The sequence below is a fragment of the Trachurus trachurus genome, assembly GCF_905171665.1.
Source record: "Trachurus trachurus genome assembly, chromosome: 23".
In the NCBI taxonomy this organism is placed as follows: Eukaryota; Metazoa; Chordata; class Actinopteri; order Carangiformes; family Carangidae; genus Trachurus; species Trachurus trachurus.
The window spans coordinates 22,307,789-22,323,091 of record NC_139912.1 but is presented as its reverse complement, the minus strand read 5'-3'; the positions used below and the strand labels follow the sequence as shown (position 1 = coordinate 22,323,091).

General features: G+C 41.6%; 1 protein-coding gene across 3 annotated transcripts; it reads left to right on the top strand.

Moving 5' to 3' along the window:
* Positions 1-318: 318 nt before the first annotated feature.
* On the top strand, positions 319-7,603 carry nfyba (nuclear transcription factor Y, beta a). Of its 3 annotated transcripts, none has more exons than XM_083999146.1 (7): positions 319-482; positions 2,106-2,199; positions 2,285-2,415; positions 3,121-3,318; positions 6,151-6,229; positions 6,341-6,420; positions 7,236-7,603. In XM_083999146.1, exons 2-7 carry the CDS (start codon positions 2,106-2,108, stop codon positions 7,266-7,268), a joined length of 615 nt encoding a protein of 204 aa, XP_083855272.1. In that variant the 5' UTR covers positions 319-482; the 3' UTR covers positions 7,269-7,603. The 3 variants fall into 3 exon arrangements, with proteins under 3 accessions (XP_083855272.1, XP_083855271.1, XP_083855273.1); XM_083999145.1 differs by lacking the exon at positions 319-482 and adding an exon at positions 506-759; XM_083999147.1 differs by lacking the exon at positions 319-482 and adding an exon at positions 672-785.
* Positions 7,604-15,303: the final 7,700 nt, after the last annotated feature.

The window sequence follows — 15,303 nt, the reverse complement described above, 5'->3', positions numbered from 1 at the left end:
TCAACTAAAAGAAGCTATTTTATAATAGCTATATGGTAGCAACATTGTTACTGTTATGGCATTATTACGGGTGGTAAAAACATATTAACAAGTTGTCGTAAAAGTTTTCTATTTTATTATAGTTTTGAATAACGAAACCATGTTATATGTACATTTGTTGTCATTATCTCGTCAACAAATGCTTTAAAACTGTCCTTAACTTTGACTGTAATACTAAAATAACACCTAAAATACACTCTTCTTTCAAATAACCAACCACATTACATCTCTTTGAACTGGCGGTGTTGCGTTAGAGGTCGAGGCTACTGCGGTGTATGAGCTGGTGCTGCGTACCTGAACCGACCTGAACGCGGGGCGGCCCCCTACCGGTCAGAGGCGGCAGTGCAGCCGCAGCTCCGCGCTGGGACTGGTCCTTTCGCAGCCATTTTCTGTCCAACCAAACAGCCGTCTCAGGGAGGTAACCAACCAGGGCTTCATTGCAGGTTTGTGCCTGGCTCCGGCCAATGATTGCTAACCGATTTCTCGTTAGCTCGAATGGAAATGTCCGTCTCTGTCTGATTTTTTTATTTGTTGTCTGAGTGAATGAGGGTTGCTCATCAGGAAGTATCCGGCGGGCGAAACTTAAAAAAAAGAAGTCTTTATCATTTCGGCCTCGGCCACGTCTTGCTCCGCTCCGTACGACAAAGAACAGGCCGGCGCGGTCTGTGCAGGCGCCAGCTGCCGTGGATTTACAATGAGAAATTGTTCAAGGGACACTATGTACGTGAAAAGGTTAACTGCAGAAGGTAACGGCCCACCGGACAGCCACTCTCCCCGGGTCCGGCTGGTTAAACTCAGCCTGGCGGACACCAGTGAACCGGCTGCTAGTTAGCTGAACGTGAACGTACTCGCGCCTGACATCAGCTAGTCCGGTTAGCACAGGGTAGCTAAACACACAACGGTGCGTTTAGCAGCCCGCTTGTAGCAGAAAGTGGCCTCCCCCCACCACCCCCTTCCCGGGTTGCAGCTGTATAATGTGTACGTTATGGCGCTAACACCAGCAGCTAGCAGTGTCAGTGAAGTGACAGAGCCCGCATTCAGGCACGTAACCGTCCAAACACGAAGCGGGAGTTCACCTATCAAAACACGTCCGTGCACGTTTAGGTTAGTATTTAAAATGGAAACCATTTACATTGAAGACTAATGTGCGTTACAACAGGCCGGTGAAGCAGCGAGTCTTTGTCTTGGTACCTAAACAAAGGGAAAATGCACACTTAAGGGAAAATGCACACTTGGCATTTTGGAAATGAAAGCTGTTGTTTAATGTGGATACCTGCAGCCATGTAGTGGACATGGGTCTACTTACCCCTCACTGACCTGTAACTAGTCAACAGATCATCCCCAAGTCTTAATAGTGTTCAGTATGGAAAGCCCCATGTTGTCCATCACATGACTGTGTCTTTGGTCATACTTGATATAATAATGGCACTGAGAGGTCAGCAGCCTCTGTGTGAAGATTGTTATTGTCTCCAGACCTATTTAGTGCAAGTTTCTGCAGCTACTGAAGAATAAAAACAACTGCCCCTACGCCTCCATATAAAAGCAAACACACCCTTTGTATCTTCCAGACGGAGTGCATGATAGTCATTGCTTAGATGTGCACCCATCTGGCCCATTACACCCCAGCTTATCAGTAGTCTAAATTACATGTTTAACCAATAGATAATGTCAGTGTCATTGCTTTCCATCCTCCGTTGGTATTATGGTTGTATTGAAACCAGCCAACAGACTAGTTTATGATGTGAGCCATGTTTTATCTGGTTCCTGCTAGAAAGTATTTTTTAACCACATGCAAAGTAGTTATCTTTTCCCTGACAGACCAGTGTCATCCTCTGATTAAAGATGCAAACATTCACATCCACTTTGGCTGGAAAAGGAGTAAACGCCCTTGTATCATTTGTTTAGCTCTAAACAGCTTGCATTGTGTATCTGTGTGTGTGTTTTAGAGAGAGATCTTGCTATAGACCTCTCCAGTCAAACCTTCCTAGTGATTCTTGATGATTGTTTTGTACATTCAGGATCTGCAGGTATACTGAAGTCAGTGTGCATGTGTGTTTGTCTCACAGATGGACGGAGACAGCTCAACCACCGACGCGTCCCAGCTGGGCATCACTGGAGAGTACATGGCCTCCAGTCACTACGTGCTCCAGTCTCAAGATGGTAAGTAGCTGACAGAGCGTCGCTGGTCTGGGAACAGCCAGGAGTTGAAGAGCTGCTGACTCTGTGTTTGTTTTTTTTCCTGTAGATGATGCAGACGAGAGTCTGAATGACCAAGACGACGGCGGAATCAAGGAGAACTACAGGGAGCAGGACATCTACCTTCCCATTGCCAACGTGGCTCGCATCATGAAGAATGCTGTTCCTCAGACTGGAAAGGTTTGTGAAGGATAGAAAAGAAGAATTATTATTAAAGGTATGGTTCAACAATTTGGAAAATTGGCCCATTTCGATAATCCCTATAGTTTTAGGAGTAGGTTTGTTACCTTTAATTATCGGTGAAAGCTAGAACGGCGGAACAGAGCCGCGAGCTGCTCAGAGTTACGCTACGGAGGCTGATGGGATTTCTTAGTTTCCCCCATCAAATTATCAAATACACAATCCAACAACTCCCGACATGAACATGCATCAGCGGTTTTGCATGAATTTACCTCGAAAGCAACTCTGTCTCGTAACGTTCCGTTATTATCTCATAGCGTGGTGAATGTGCAGGTCACAACTTGTCCACGAGAGCATTGTTGGATTGTGTATTTGATAATTTGATGAGGGAAACCAAGAAATTCCATCAGTCTCCGTAGCGTAGCTCTGAGCAGCTCATGGCTCTGCTCCACCATTCTAAAAGTAGCTTGCACCGGCAATTAAAGGTAACGAACCTACTCTTAAAACTATAGGGATTATGGCAATTTGCCAAAACGTTGAACTATCCCTTTAAGACAAACACTTTCATTAAGAATATTTTACTTTTTTAAGAATTATGCTTAGAATGACAGAGGAAATCTGAGCCCTGCAACCAGTCTGATGCTCCACAAGTAAAAAAAACAAACAAAACACTTGAGCCTTTAAAAGAGTGTGTTTTTCCCACAGATTGCGAAAGATGCCAAGGAGTGCGTGCAGGAGTGCGTGAGCGAGTTCATCAGCTTTATCACGTCGGAGGCGAGCGAGCGCTGCCACCAGGAGAAGAGGAAGACCATCAACGGGGAGGACATCCTGTTCGCCATGTCCACGCTGGGCTTCGACATGTACGTGGAGCCGCTGAAGCTCTACCTGCAGAAGTTCAGAGAGGTGAGACGCTCAGAGTGACACAAATACTCTCATAGATGAGCCTCCAGTTCATCACAAGCCCAAATAATACCCTGCAGGGTTCCTACGCAAGTATAGAAAAGTATGGAATTTGATTTTATACATATCCAGGTCTGGAAAAGTATGGAAAATGAAAACTATTGTATGGAGATATATTTATCTTAATGCTTATCTGGGTTTGGTCTTATCTGAAGTTATTTGGGTTAATTATTGTCAGGCTAGCACCTAGCTACAATCTCCTGGAAAGTATTTGGTTATAATGGCATTCAAATTCAGAATAATGAAAACAAATGATTTATTTACATGATAGACATCTATTTACTCAAATGTTACAAATTGTTCAAAACATTTTTACAGAGAAGTCTGGAAATTAGGGTCTGGAAAAAGTATGGAATTTGGAAATTTCAGATGTGTAGGAACCCTGACCCTGCCCATAGGAAAACATGACGAAGATGTCTGTGATGCATTGAGTGTGGCAAAGGAATGATGAAATCAGAAGATTAACGAGGCGTTTTAGAGCTAAATGTGTTTCCAGGTGTTAGATCTTGGCTCTTTTAGCAGGAGAGCATCTGGCCAATAATGAGTCCTGACATAAGTCCAATTTAACTGAACTGAAATCTGTGTGAAAGAACCTCGAGGTGTGAGAAGCTTCTAGATATTTGCAAGATTAGCGCTCAAAGAAGGAGGAGGTTCTTCAACATTATCATCATTAAAATTTGGTTCATTTGAACTAATTTCTGCCTCCTGAAATATGCACTTGTGATGGTAATTGAATGAGGCGGCCCATTTCCAGTCAGTGGAGCAGAGTTGATATCACTTGAAACTATGATCTCTTAACTGCTCGCCTTATCTATCGGTGAATCTGGAAGACAGCACGCTCTCATCAGACTGTATTTAGATTAGAAGAAGCGTTATCAGATGGATGATTGATGGATGATGATGATTATTGATAGTGAGAATCACCCATTCCTGTGAAACTCTGTTCAAGAACAGATAATATAACCTGCTGCTGATCATCTCATCATTTTATTCATCAGCAAATACAGTTTTATAACAGGATATTCCACGTTTGTTGGCTGTGTGGAACATGTGTGTGTGCAACTGCAAAACCTCCAGTTGTGGAAACAATGAATTAGCTTTCCCTTGTTAAGCCCACTAGACCCTGGTCCAGCTGGTCTGTGACACTCAGCCGGACTGTCAGCTTCTCCACAGGAATCAGCTCTACTAACCCTAACAGGCTACACACTGGCAGTGTCATAAGTTTACACTTGTTTTAAAGGGATAGTTCAACATTTTTTGGCAAATTGGCCCATTGCCTTAATCGCTATAGTCATAGCAGTAGGTTTGTTACCTTTAATTGTTGGTGCAAGCTATTTTTAGAACGGCGGAGCAGAGCCGTGAGCTGCTCAGAGTTACACTACGAAGGCTAATGGAATTTCTTGGTTTTCCACATCAAACTCATCAAATACACAATCCAACAACTCCAAAACGCTCTGGTGGACAAGTTGTGACCTACGAGACAGAGTTGTTTTCGAGGTAAATTCATGCAAAACCACTGATGCGTGTTGCCTTCAGGGACAGTTTTTCAGCAAGTAGTCTCTGTATTTACCTTGAAAACGACTCTGTCTCGTAATGTTCTATTATTATCTCATGGCATGGTGAATGTGCAGGTCACAACTTGTCCACCAGAGCGTTTTGGAGTTGTTGGATTGTGTATTTGATGAGTTTGATGTGGAAAACCAAGAAATTCCATTAGCCTTCGTAGTGTAGCTCTGAGCAGCTCACGGCTCTGCTCCGCCGTTCTAAAAATAGCTTGCACCGACAAATAAAGGTAACAAACCCACTGTTATATGTTTTACTCACCAAAGTTTTATTGCCCATTCAGCTGTGGATGTCACTGTGACCGTATAAACCAGATTTCCTCTCACTAATCTCACTCTGGTCTCCTAAATGCTGCTAAATGAGCAGATGATTCCACTTTCTAATGGTCTCTGATGGCGTATGTGAGGGAAACGCTCTCATTTTGGAGCCCTTTGACACACACATCTCTCCCGCGCCCAGTGGGACTCTGGCCAGGTCGACCATTTTATATCCAGGAAATGAAATCATTTTCTTGTGGAAATGACAGTTCCCTATCAGTCCTGTGGTGAAAATTGATTTAAAACACCCTCAGACCATCTGCCAGCCAGCCACTGCCTTTTGATATGTAAATTGATTCAAACATTTCTGGATATTATTTCCCCTTTAAATGTATTTAATGATGTTTAAAGGAAGAGAAAGTGTGTGAAGCTGCGGCCGCGAGTCCAGCTTGTGTGTTGACTTTATCTTATCTGCAGTGCGATAACAATCACTGGGACACTGTGTAGATCCTTGTGAATAATTGGGTGAATAATTACACATGCTCAGGTTTTAAATTGGCGGTACATTCTGTGTGTGTGTGTGTATGTGTGTGTCTAAAGGAGACACATTTGATTCAAAATATAAACTGACTTGTGTGTGTGTGTGTGTGTGCAGCAGTGAAGAGGAGCCTTCAGGGAAAATTAAACTCTGTATTCGAATCTGTCACTTTGACTGCAACTCTGGTTCAGCCCGAAGGGTTTCCATGGTAACTGAGTGACTGTCTAAATTCCTTTTATGTGAGGCACCGTTTTTTGAGAACAAGCCTGCTTCCATGTCTTTTATGAAACGCCTCACCGGCTCCTGTGTTTTCTTTTTCTTCACCTCGACACCACGCGATTGTTTCGTCCCACAATGACGATGCGTTCAGGTGTCTAATAACTTCCTGCTTCTCCTGTGCCTTTTTTTTTTTTCCAGGCAATGAAGGGGGAGAAGGGGATGCCTGGGGTGTCGGTGGGAGAAGGCCTGGGGGATGATCTGACAGACGATAGCTTCAGTAAGTAGAATTGGTAACAGTTTCTGGTAAATGTTTTAGAATTCATAGTTTTATTTTTTTTATGATTTGTGAATTGAGTCTCATTTGAACACATTTTCCTCCCTTCATCAGCAAATCCGCTGCCGGCCGGGATTATCACAGCAGATGGACAGCAGCAGAACGTCATGGTGTACACCACCTCATATCAACAGGTAAAGCAGCAGCAGCAGCAGCTCACAGATGTGTCCCTGCACTGATCTGGGGTCATTTGTGACCAGTTCTATCAAAATGAGTCGGATGTCGCAACGTTCTATTTTTAGATAATCAGCTGATAACATGGAAAACCCATAGAAAATCAAAAAAATGTTTTTACCCTAATTTCAAAGCAATGACATTCAAAAACAATCTCAATCGTTTCACAGTCCAGATAATTGAGAAAAGGCACGAAAATGATGATTAAAGTTGACTTGCAACTTAAACCCTCTGAAAATTAGCGTTGTTCGGTGCAAAACATGAAATATCTTCTGAACCGTTCATGATAGAGACGAGCTGTAAACTGCATCTGAATCGCGGGATTCTCCGCTTTCCGACGGTCATTGAATGGTGCCTCTATGTAGCATCAATGCTAAACCGAACGTAGCAACGACACAACGCTTGCACATGTTTTACAAAACGTCAACAAAACATGACAACTTCTGAACCGTTTATGATAGAGACGAGCTGTAAAAAGCATCTGAATTGTGAGATTCCCTGCTTTCCAGGGGACCGTATAGGGTGTGTGTAATCACGTGGTACAGGAACAGATGAACAGGAACAGATAAGAGAGTGAAAGATCGTAATTCAAATGGCCACAAACCATTAAATGTATGACTTTGACTAGGGTATCATTTTAAAGCTTATTTTCTAATCTTTCCATTGATACCAAAATCCCAACTTTGAAATTTGGGTCACTGTGACTCATTTTGATGGATCAGGTCACATTTAGAAAATAAAACACCCCCCTCCCCTCCCCATCTTTGTGTTCCAGATTCCCACTGTACAGCAGATCCAGTTTTCATGACGAGGACTGACTCCAAGCCTGACCACAGCAACTTCACACCGGGCTCACACTCGCCTGATGACCTCTGACCCCGCCACGGGGTGAAGGTTACCAGAGGGACAGGAAGAGAGGGAGGGAGGGAGGAGGCGTCCGCACCAACCCTCATGTACACAGAAATCACTACCTGTTGAGTAGAAAGTGTAGTTTCTAGTTGTGAGGTAGCAAATGTTTTGGAGCGCATCCAAAGCAACTGGGGAATTTGAGGCTTTATTTTAAAGGCTAGTCTTATTATTACATAATTTAGTGGTGGAATTGTTTTTTTTTGTGCGTGTGTGTTAATGTGTTTGCTTTTATGCATTTTTTTTTCTTGTGGGGTGGGGGGGGGGGTGGGGGGGTAGTAGGGGAAAGTGTTGTATTGGAAGCTTATTTTTGAAGGTCTTCTCTGTTTGAACCGAGAGAAGCCGTGTTGTTACCGTCACAGGAGATCATGCAGCTCTTTTGCTCTTTTGTAAGTTCAGACAATTTACCATGTGCTTTAATGTCATGTAAATCCTTTGAATAAAAATTCAAAAGTGATGTTTAAACTGTCACCTTTTTTTATCATTCATTTGTCACATCAAACAAACAAACAACCCCAGTTTTTATAATTTTACAGATGTTTTTTCAGCTGAACTGTCCTCACATGAAATGCACACAAACCATCATATGTGACCCTACATAAGTTAGTCCTAGTTATTTTTATTGAAAAATATGTATTCATAATCTATTTATTATTTAACATCTAGCTGCAGTCGTCTTTCTTGATACTAAATATCTGAACTGTGTGTGTTGGGAGGTTTTTGTCACATAACACAGTATGTCTTGGGGTATTGGACAGTTGATCGATAATTCTGTAATGTAATAAAAAATAATAATCATTAATCATTTGCAATAGCACTTTACCCAAAGTGATTCACTAAAAAGATAAAAACAAGAAAACCATAAAAATTGTTATAACAGCAATTTCAATTAAAACCAGACAGACATAAACAAAAGAAGAGATTTTAAAACGGTAACAGAAACATTGTCGGTGTCTTTTATTAAAATTCCAGTTGAGGAAATAATCACAATAAATCCTTTCCACCCTTCACCTCGCAATTGTTAAGACAAAAGAAAATAATTTCTCTGTGTGTAAACCCTGGTCTCATGGTGCTATAATCCACTGTGCAGTGTTGTGACATCTTAGAAGGCTTCAAACCAGAACCGACGTGCAGCCCCGGGCTTTTCTTCTCTCTATTTTTAGCCCAAACAAGGTCCATGGATGTGTCTACGCAGAAATCCAGCAGTGTTGGAGAAGAGTAGAGAAATCCATTACATGAACATTAGATCACGCTCCTTTTGTAAAGGACAAAAGACAAGAAAATCCTTCACACATATGAGACTGAAAGTCTTTTTTTCACAGCACACATTTGTCGTGTCATAATCGAAATATCAGTGGTGTTACAGATGAGTTAGTGATTATAACCATGACTGTTCTGTCCACATGTACCAGATGAAACTGAAGCAGCTGCATGGGATTCAACCATCACTTACATGCTTTACATGATTTACACATGTTCCTCCTGTCAGTGAGTGAACAAAATTGGAGGCTTTGTTGGGTAAAAGTGTCACCTAGTGGCCAATATGCACCAGACCCACAAGCTGTGTCAATTCACTTCAATCTAATTAAATGTTTAATTCAATCTTATTTATATAGTGCCAATTCATTTTCAAGGCACTTAACAGATCAAGGTATTTATGATATATTATTTAGGGAGTAATAGGGGGACGGAGAAAAAAAAACCTCTCTTTTTTCAAAGTTTATTTTTGGGGCTTTTTGCCTTTAATTGATAGTTGAGAGAGACAGACGGGGGGAATGACATGCAGCAAAGGGCCACCAGATTCTGGATTTGAACCAGAGCTGGCTGCAGCAAAGACTCTAGCCTCTGCATATATGGGGCACGGTTGGGTTCAGGGGCTTCATCCATCAGAGGCTGCATTTAAAAGGATAGTTCAACATTTTGGCAAATTGGCCCATTGCCATAATCCCTATAGTTTTAGGTGTAGGTTTGTCACCTACAGAGTTGTTGGATTGTGTATTTCATGAGTTTGATGAGGGAAACCAAGAAATTCCGTTAGCTTCCATAATGTAGCTCTTAGCAGCTTGAAGCTCTGCTCCGCCGTTCTAAAAATAGCTCACACCGACAATTAAAGGTAACGAACCTACTCCTAAAACTATAGGGATTATTATAGGGATAACTGTAGGGATAATTTGCCAAAATATTGAACTATCCCATTAAAGACAGACAGATGTGTCACAACGGGGCAACTGGACTGCTCCTTCTTTTCCAAAGGGTGGATGTTATTTTTATTTTATTATTATTTTTTTTTTAAAACACATGATGTGAGACTTAGCCTATTGGTAAAAATGTCTTTACTATGACTGCAGTGCGTCCTGCTGGGGGACATTTTATTGTATGACGTGTTCTTTACCTCCCCCTTACATGATATTTGCATAACTTTTATGGTATGTGCTACAGTCCTGATTTTGTCACTGTAAGAATAATAATTTTAAAAAGGGCAGATTCGGTTAAAAAGGGCCAACTTCCTATTAGATATTAGATGTGTACATGTAGGTTTGAAGGGGGGGTGGGTGTTGACCCCTATCTCGCACACAACTTATTTAGTCTGTCCGTTCCTATCGTACCAGTCATCCTGAATGAGCTGAATACTTCAACATGCATGTAATGTGAATGTAAAATGTCACATTTCCTGTGGGTGGGGTAGCCGTGGTCTCCAGCAGGCCCCACGCCCACCTGGCTCATTTCCTCCTATAGAACGCCAGGGATCGCCCCTAGCAGGTTTTTCCCCGGGAAGCTCCCGTTGGCTGTTTCCTGAGCCGCTCCCTCTCTTTGAATAAACAGCACAGTCCAGTGTCCGCCCGCTGCCTCCTGCATCCCCTCACGGACAGACAAACAGACACACACACACACACACACTCACAATACACTGGCAGCACATTACTCTTGTGTCTGAGGAGCTGCTCCCAACAAAGACACACACACATTTACACATCCAGCCTCCTCCCTTTCCTTTTCCTCCTTTTCAGGAGTTTTACCAATTTGTCTGTTCATCCTCCCCCTCCACCCATTTCTTTGTTGTATTTAAGACACTCTATAAATAACAGCCGCCTGTCGTGTATGACTCAGAGAGTTCAAGTTTTACTGTGACTGTTTTCACTACATATCTACAACTACTACTACTATGAATGTTACACCTCATTATATCAGTGTAAAAGAAAACTGAGAGAGGCACTGGTGATTTAGCAGCTCTGGTTCTGCAGAGCAAACATGGAAACTTTGTCCTGAGGGTGGCGGTAAAGAAACAGCCATGCTGCCATTGTAATTTTAAAAAGAGAGAGAGAGCATGAGAAGCTCAGGACATGCCATCACATTTTCCTCACTAGAAATTCTGCGCAAATTTGATACTAACTGCCTCCTGACAAATGTGGTATGACGGTATGGGGGAAAAAGCAGCAGCAATGGTCGGGGCCATGCAGGCAATTTCCGACAAATTTAGGCAATTCTGAGCAACAAGAGACAAAATAGGAAGACGATAAGAACATCAACATTACAATATGCATTTAGCAATAGTTGAAGCTTGAACTCACAGCCCATAACACCAAGAAACATCTAGTAACTCATAGAGCTATTTGACTAGAGGTGTGACCTGGTGTATGGCTTCACACGGACAAAGCTAGTCACCATAGTGACAGCTGCTGTCAAGGCAGATTTCAAAAATTCAAAATCAAGACAAAAATCTGAAATATGGTCACTTGTTTTTAACAATAAATGTTTTGCTCCACAAGTGAAAAACTTGAGAGCAGAATTCAAAAATGTATTTTTTGAAAACAATTCAAGATGTTTTGAAAAATTAGATTTTTGAGATAAACTTCTGATATTTGGCAAACTTCATCAACCATGACTCCAAGATTTTGTCAATTTATTTTCAGGAAAATTGAAAATGTATTTAGCAATAATTGGCTAGTATGTATACAATGTTGTTTACAGTCAAACGTTTTGATGCACTGTAGGCTCAATTTTTCAAATATCAAAAAGTTTACAGTTTTACAGTTTTCGAACAAAACAGAGTGACAGACTTCATCATTTGCACTGGATTAAATCAAACAAAAGTTCCTGACGTATTAGGGCTACATTTTGGTGAAAGTTGCCAAACTGTAGCACATACGGTTGATTTGTTATAGGAATTTTCAAAGTTTTTAAATTTAGACGCTTGCTCAGGCTCCCCGATGAGGAATATTGACATGCCCTTGCATCTGAGCAAATCTGGCACGGGACTGGACCTTGGTGCAAAGTTTGGTGATTTTTCATGTATGGGAAGTAGGATTTCCTGTAAGAAGAAGAAGAATGGTCACAGAAACATCTGGCTGTGAGCTGTTTAACACTCTGTCAGTCAAGGTGAAATGCTGACAGTGATGCTAGACTAGAGGAAAGTCAGGGGGTCACACAGTCATTCATCCATGTGAGAATTTCAAATCAGTCTCAGCAACGGTTGCAAAATACACATCAATTCACCGCGAGGACCAGCACACAGTGTAATCCAACTGTCAGAAGATGATGTCATCAGAGATTTGTTCTCATGCCTGTGGTTCTGAACGCCCTCTCATCCTGGCAGAGAAGAACATAAATATTGGAGAATCATCAACACATCACATTCATTATCTCAACACATCCCACAGCTACATTTGAAATGTTCTGGAAGCTTCTCTTCCTGGTTCGTCAAATTTGGACGAACTGGGAAGAGGACAGACCTTGGTTCGTCCAAATTTGACGAACTGGGAAGAGAAGCTACCGCTACAAACAAGCTTGAAAAATAGACTTATTTAATTTTTTGGGGAATAATTTCGCATTTTGGGGCTTCAATACAAGACAGACATTACATACGAGCAGCATGGAGGTATTTGGATGTTTTTTGGTGTGTCCTTTTGTTATGAAGACAGTTGGTATCCATTTGCAACCGTTATATGGACATGCACTGCTACGCCGAGACCCCCTGTAACTCAGAGAAGCCACGGAGGACTCTGAAACTTCTCCCAGCCCTTAGTCCACATGAGGGTGAGTAGATAATGAGATTTCAATTTTGGGTGAACTATCCCTTTAAGGTTGTGGTGTAAGGACCCGTATTTTACACCTCTACCCTGTATTTGAGGTTTTGATCCATACATCTATATTTGTGGTTGTAAGAACCAACAACCATCACAGTGTAGTTTTACATCTTCTCACTTAGGGTTTGGTCTGGAGCTCTATTACAACAGGTTAGTGAAAGCTGAAGAGAGACTCTTAACCTCTCCTCTGATTGGCTGAGAGATCATGTAAACAGATTTCAATACACACTCAAAAAAAAGAAAAGAAAAAAGATCCTGCGAGAATGTCCAGAAAGTCTTGGTAACCATTTCAAGGCACAGTTTATGGACTGAAGCTTTGAAACTTTCACAGTATTAATAAAGAAGCTGGATCTGTTTTTATAATGAAACAACATGGCAACTTAACAAGAACGGTACTTCCTTTATTGTTGCTGAACGTTGGCAGTGGTCATTACACTTGATGAATGAAATGGTCCAATGGGAATAAGATGAAATAATAACTGTCTCCTAGAAACAGAGACATTGTTCCAGTCGTCGTGTCCAAATGTAATTAAATGGTAGCCCATAAAGGATGTTTTGTCACTATCAGAAACAGGTATCACTGCCAGCAACACAAAATAAGAGGACGGAAAGCCCTCAGTATTCTCACATGCCAATAATATTTATAAAAAGCACAGAGTGAGGATATGAATTAAACCACTTAGGGAGAAGTGTGACACTGACATGACACGGTAAAGGAAATGCGATCTTGCACAAAGGGATGGAGAGGGTGAGATCCTGATCTGAAGTGTCAGACTGATGATGATTTTTGCCAGAGAAGGAGGAACGAGGAGGAAACCAACTGCAAAAAAACAAGAGAGACCTATTCACTGGGGAGCTCTCACTGCAAAAACTCAAAATCTTACCAAGGAGGAATATTTGTCTTATTTCTAGTCAAAATGTCATTTCTAATAAAAACAAATATCATATAGACTCATCACATTAGACACTTTTTACTTCTTTCAAGTATATTTTTACTTGAAATAAGTAGAAAAATCTGATAGTGGGGCAAGTTTTTCTTTCTTATTACAAACACAAAAAGCTTGCTTTCACTGGCAGATGTTTCTACTTATTTCAAGTGAAAATTTGTTTGAAACAAGTGTAAATTATCTAAAAACAAGTCGATTTTTAGGTGATGAGTCTTATTTTAAGTGGAAAGAGATTAGTTTTGACTCAAAATGAGACATTTTGACAAGAAATACAACAAATATTCTTGGAGAGATTTTGAGTTTTTGCAGTGCTGCAGCGGACGGTTTGTCTGCTGTGGATCTGAGCAACAGTTTGCGGTGTCAGTCAGAGATGTAGCCGTGTAGTAGCACCTCCAGATAACTCTGTGCTCTGTGCTTCCTATCACGGGGCAGATAGAGGTATCGGCTCTGTCAGCTTGACCCCCGCTGTCACTGATTCCTCCGAGACTCCTCGGCCTCAGGCCTCGCATCTGGAGAATGTTCCTGCAGGTCACACACACACACAGACACACACACACCCTGCGTCCTTCTTCCACTCCTTTCTTAGCTTATCCTACGTCACCTCCTTCCTCCCTTTTGACCTTTGACCTCCCTGGTCCTCTCCCCTGTCCATTCTGAAAAGGGGAAGACGGTGGGTTGTGTGACGGTGTGTGAACTGAAGGGAAGCCGCTCACAGCCAGAGGAAAGAAGCAGAACCCCCTGACACTGACCCTACTCTCTTTCAGATAAACAGACACACACATTCCCAACCACACACACACACACACACACTGTACTTTAGGCTCCAGATGCCGCTCCACTTGGTACCAGGCTTCTGATAACAAGGTGTGGAGTGCTCCGCGTCCGACCATTTATCTTATGTCAGGCCTCCTCCCACATCAGATACACTGTGCAAAACACAGGAAAACACTGAAACCATGAAAGATCACTGTTCTAACTTCAACCTTCACACTATCGGATATCACTCACACCTGCAGCAAGACTGTAGGAAAGAACAGAAGTTCATTGTCGCGCTATATGACTTAGATTATTATATATGGAGCCAGGAGCTGAAGAGAGAGAGGACTCAGATATGCAGATACTCTGACCAGCAGGTTGAATAAATGTATATTTAGGGGGTATATACATTTTTTTTTTATTTTTTTTTTTACACATTGTTATGTTTTGAGTACATCACGCTCTCATACTATCCCGTGTTTACTCTGATCCAAAGAGCTAGGATCATTGTGGGAGGACTTTTTGTTTGGAATTTAATCAGTTGTCTCATAATCCAGAGGATCTGTCGATACAGACTTGTGCTGTTCAGACAAATTTTGTTCAGACCCGTAGAATTTTATTTCAAACCCTAATAGAGACTCCAAAGTTTCCTAGGTTAGCAAATTTTTTATGCTGAATTTGCAAGAGATTTTAGTACATCTTTTCTAAATGATGCAAGTCTATAATTACTGGTCTTCAGATTATGAACTCCCTTGGTTGTGGCGTTCTGTTGACTTTTCTTTTATTATATCACATCATCACTTTATCCACTGCTTTGGTTCATCGCAGGCGCACTGACGTTGCTGTCACTATCAGCTCTGCTGAGCATCAAATGCTCTCTAAACTGATCTTTGGAGGTGCTAAGTGACAGTAACCAGCACGGACAAAGAGAATGGAAAAAATATCCCCATGTTAATACGGCTTCCCCAACATTTCAGTATTTTCCCTCAGATGAGGGTGAGTACACATTGTGTTTGTCCTCTAGCTACAGTAGTGGTCAGAATTAATTAGAACAGCTGAGCGATCTGAGAATACCTCAGTTTTTTCTTTTTTCTGCCTCTAAAACATGATTTATTTGGTTGCTCTGAGCACAATCACATAAAATAAGTCC

What these genes read in the sequence shown, in the direction of transcription:
- nfyba (XM_083999145.1), top strand. Translation starts at nt 583, where the DNA reads ATGAGGGTTGCTCATCAGGAAGTATCCGGCGGGCGAAACTTAAAAAAA. An exon ending in TCTGACAGACGATAGCTTCA is followed by an intron (nt 6,230 to 6,340) that starts GTAAGTAGAATT and finishes TCCCTTCATCAG; the next exon opens with CAAATCCGCTGCCGGCCGGG. An exon ending in ACACCACCTCATATCAACAG is followed by an intron (nt 6,421 to 7,235) that starts GTAAAGCAGCAG and finishes TTTGTGTTCCAG; the next exon opens with ATTCCCACTGTACAGCAGAT.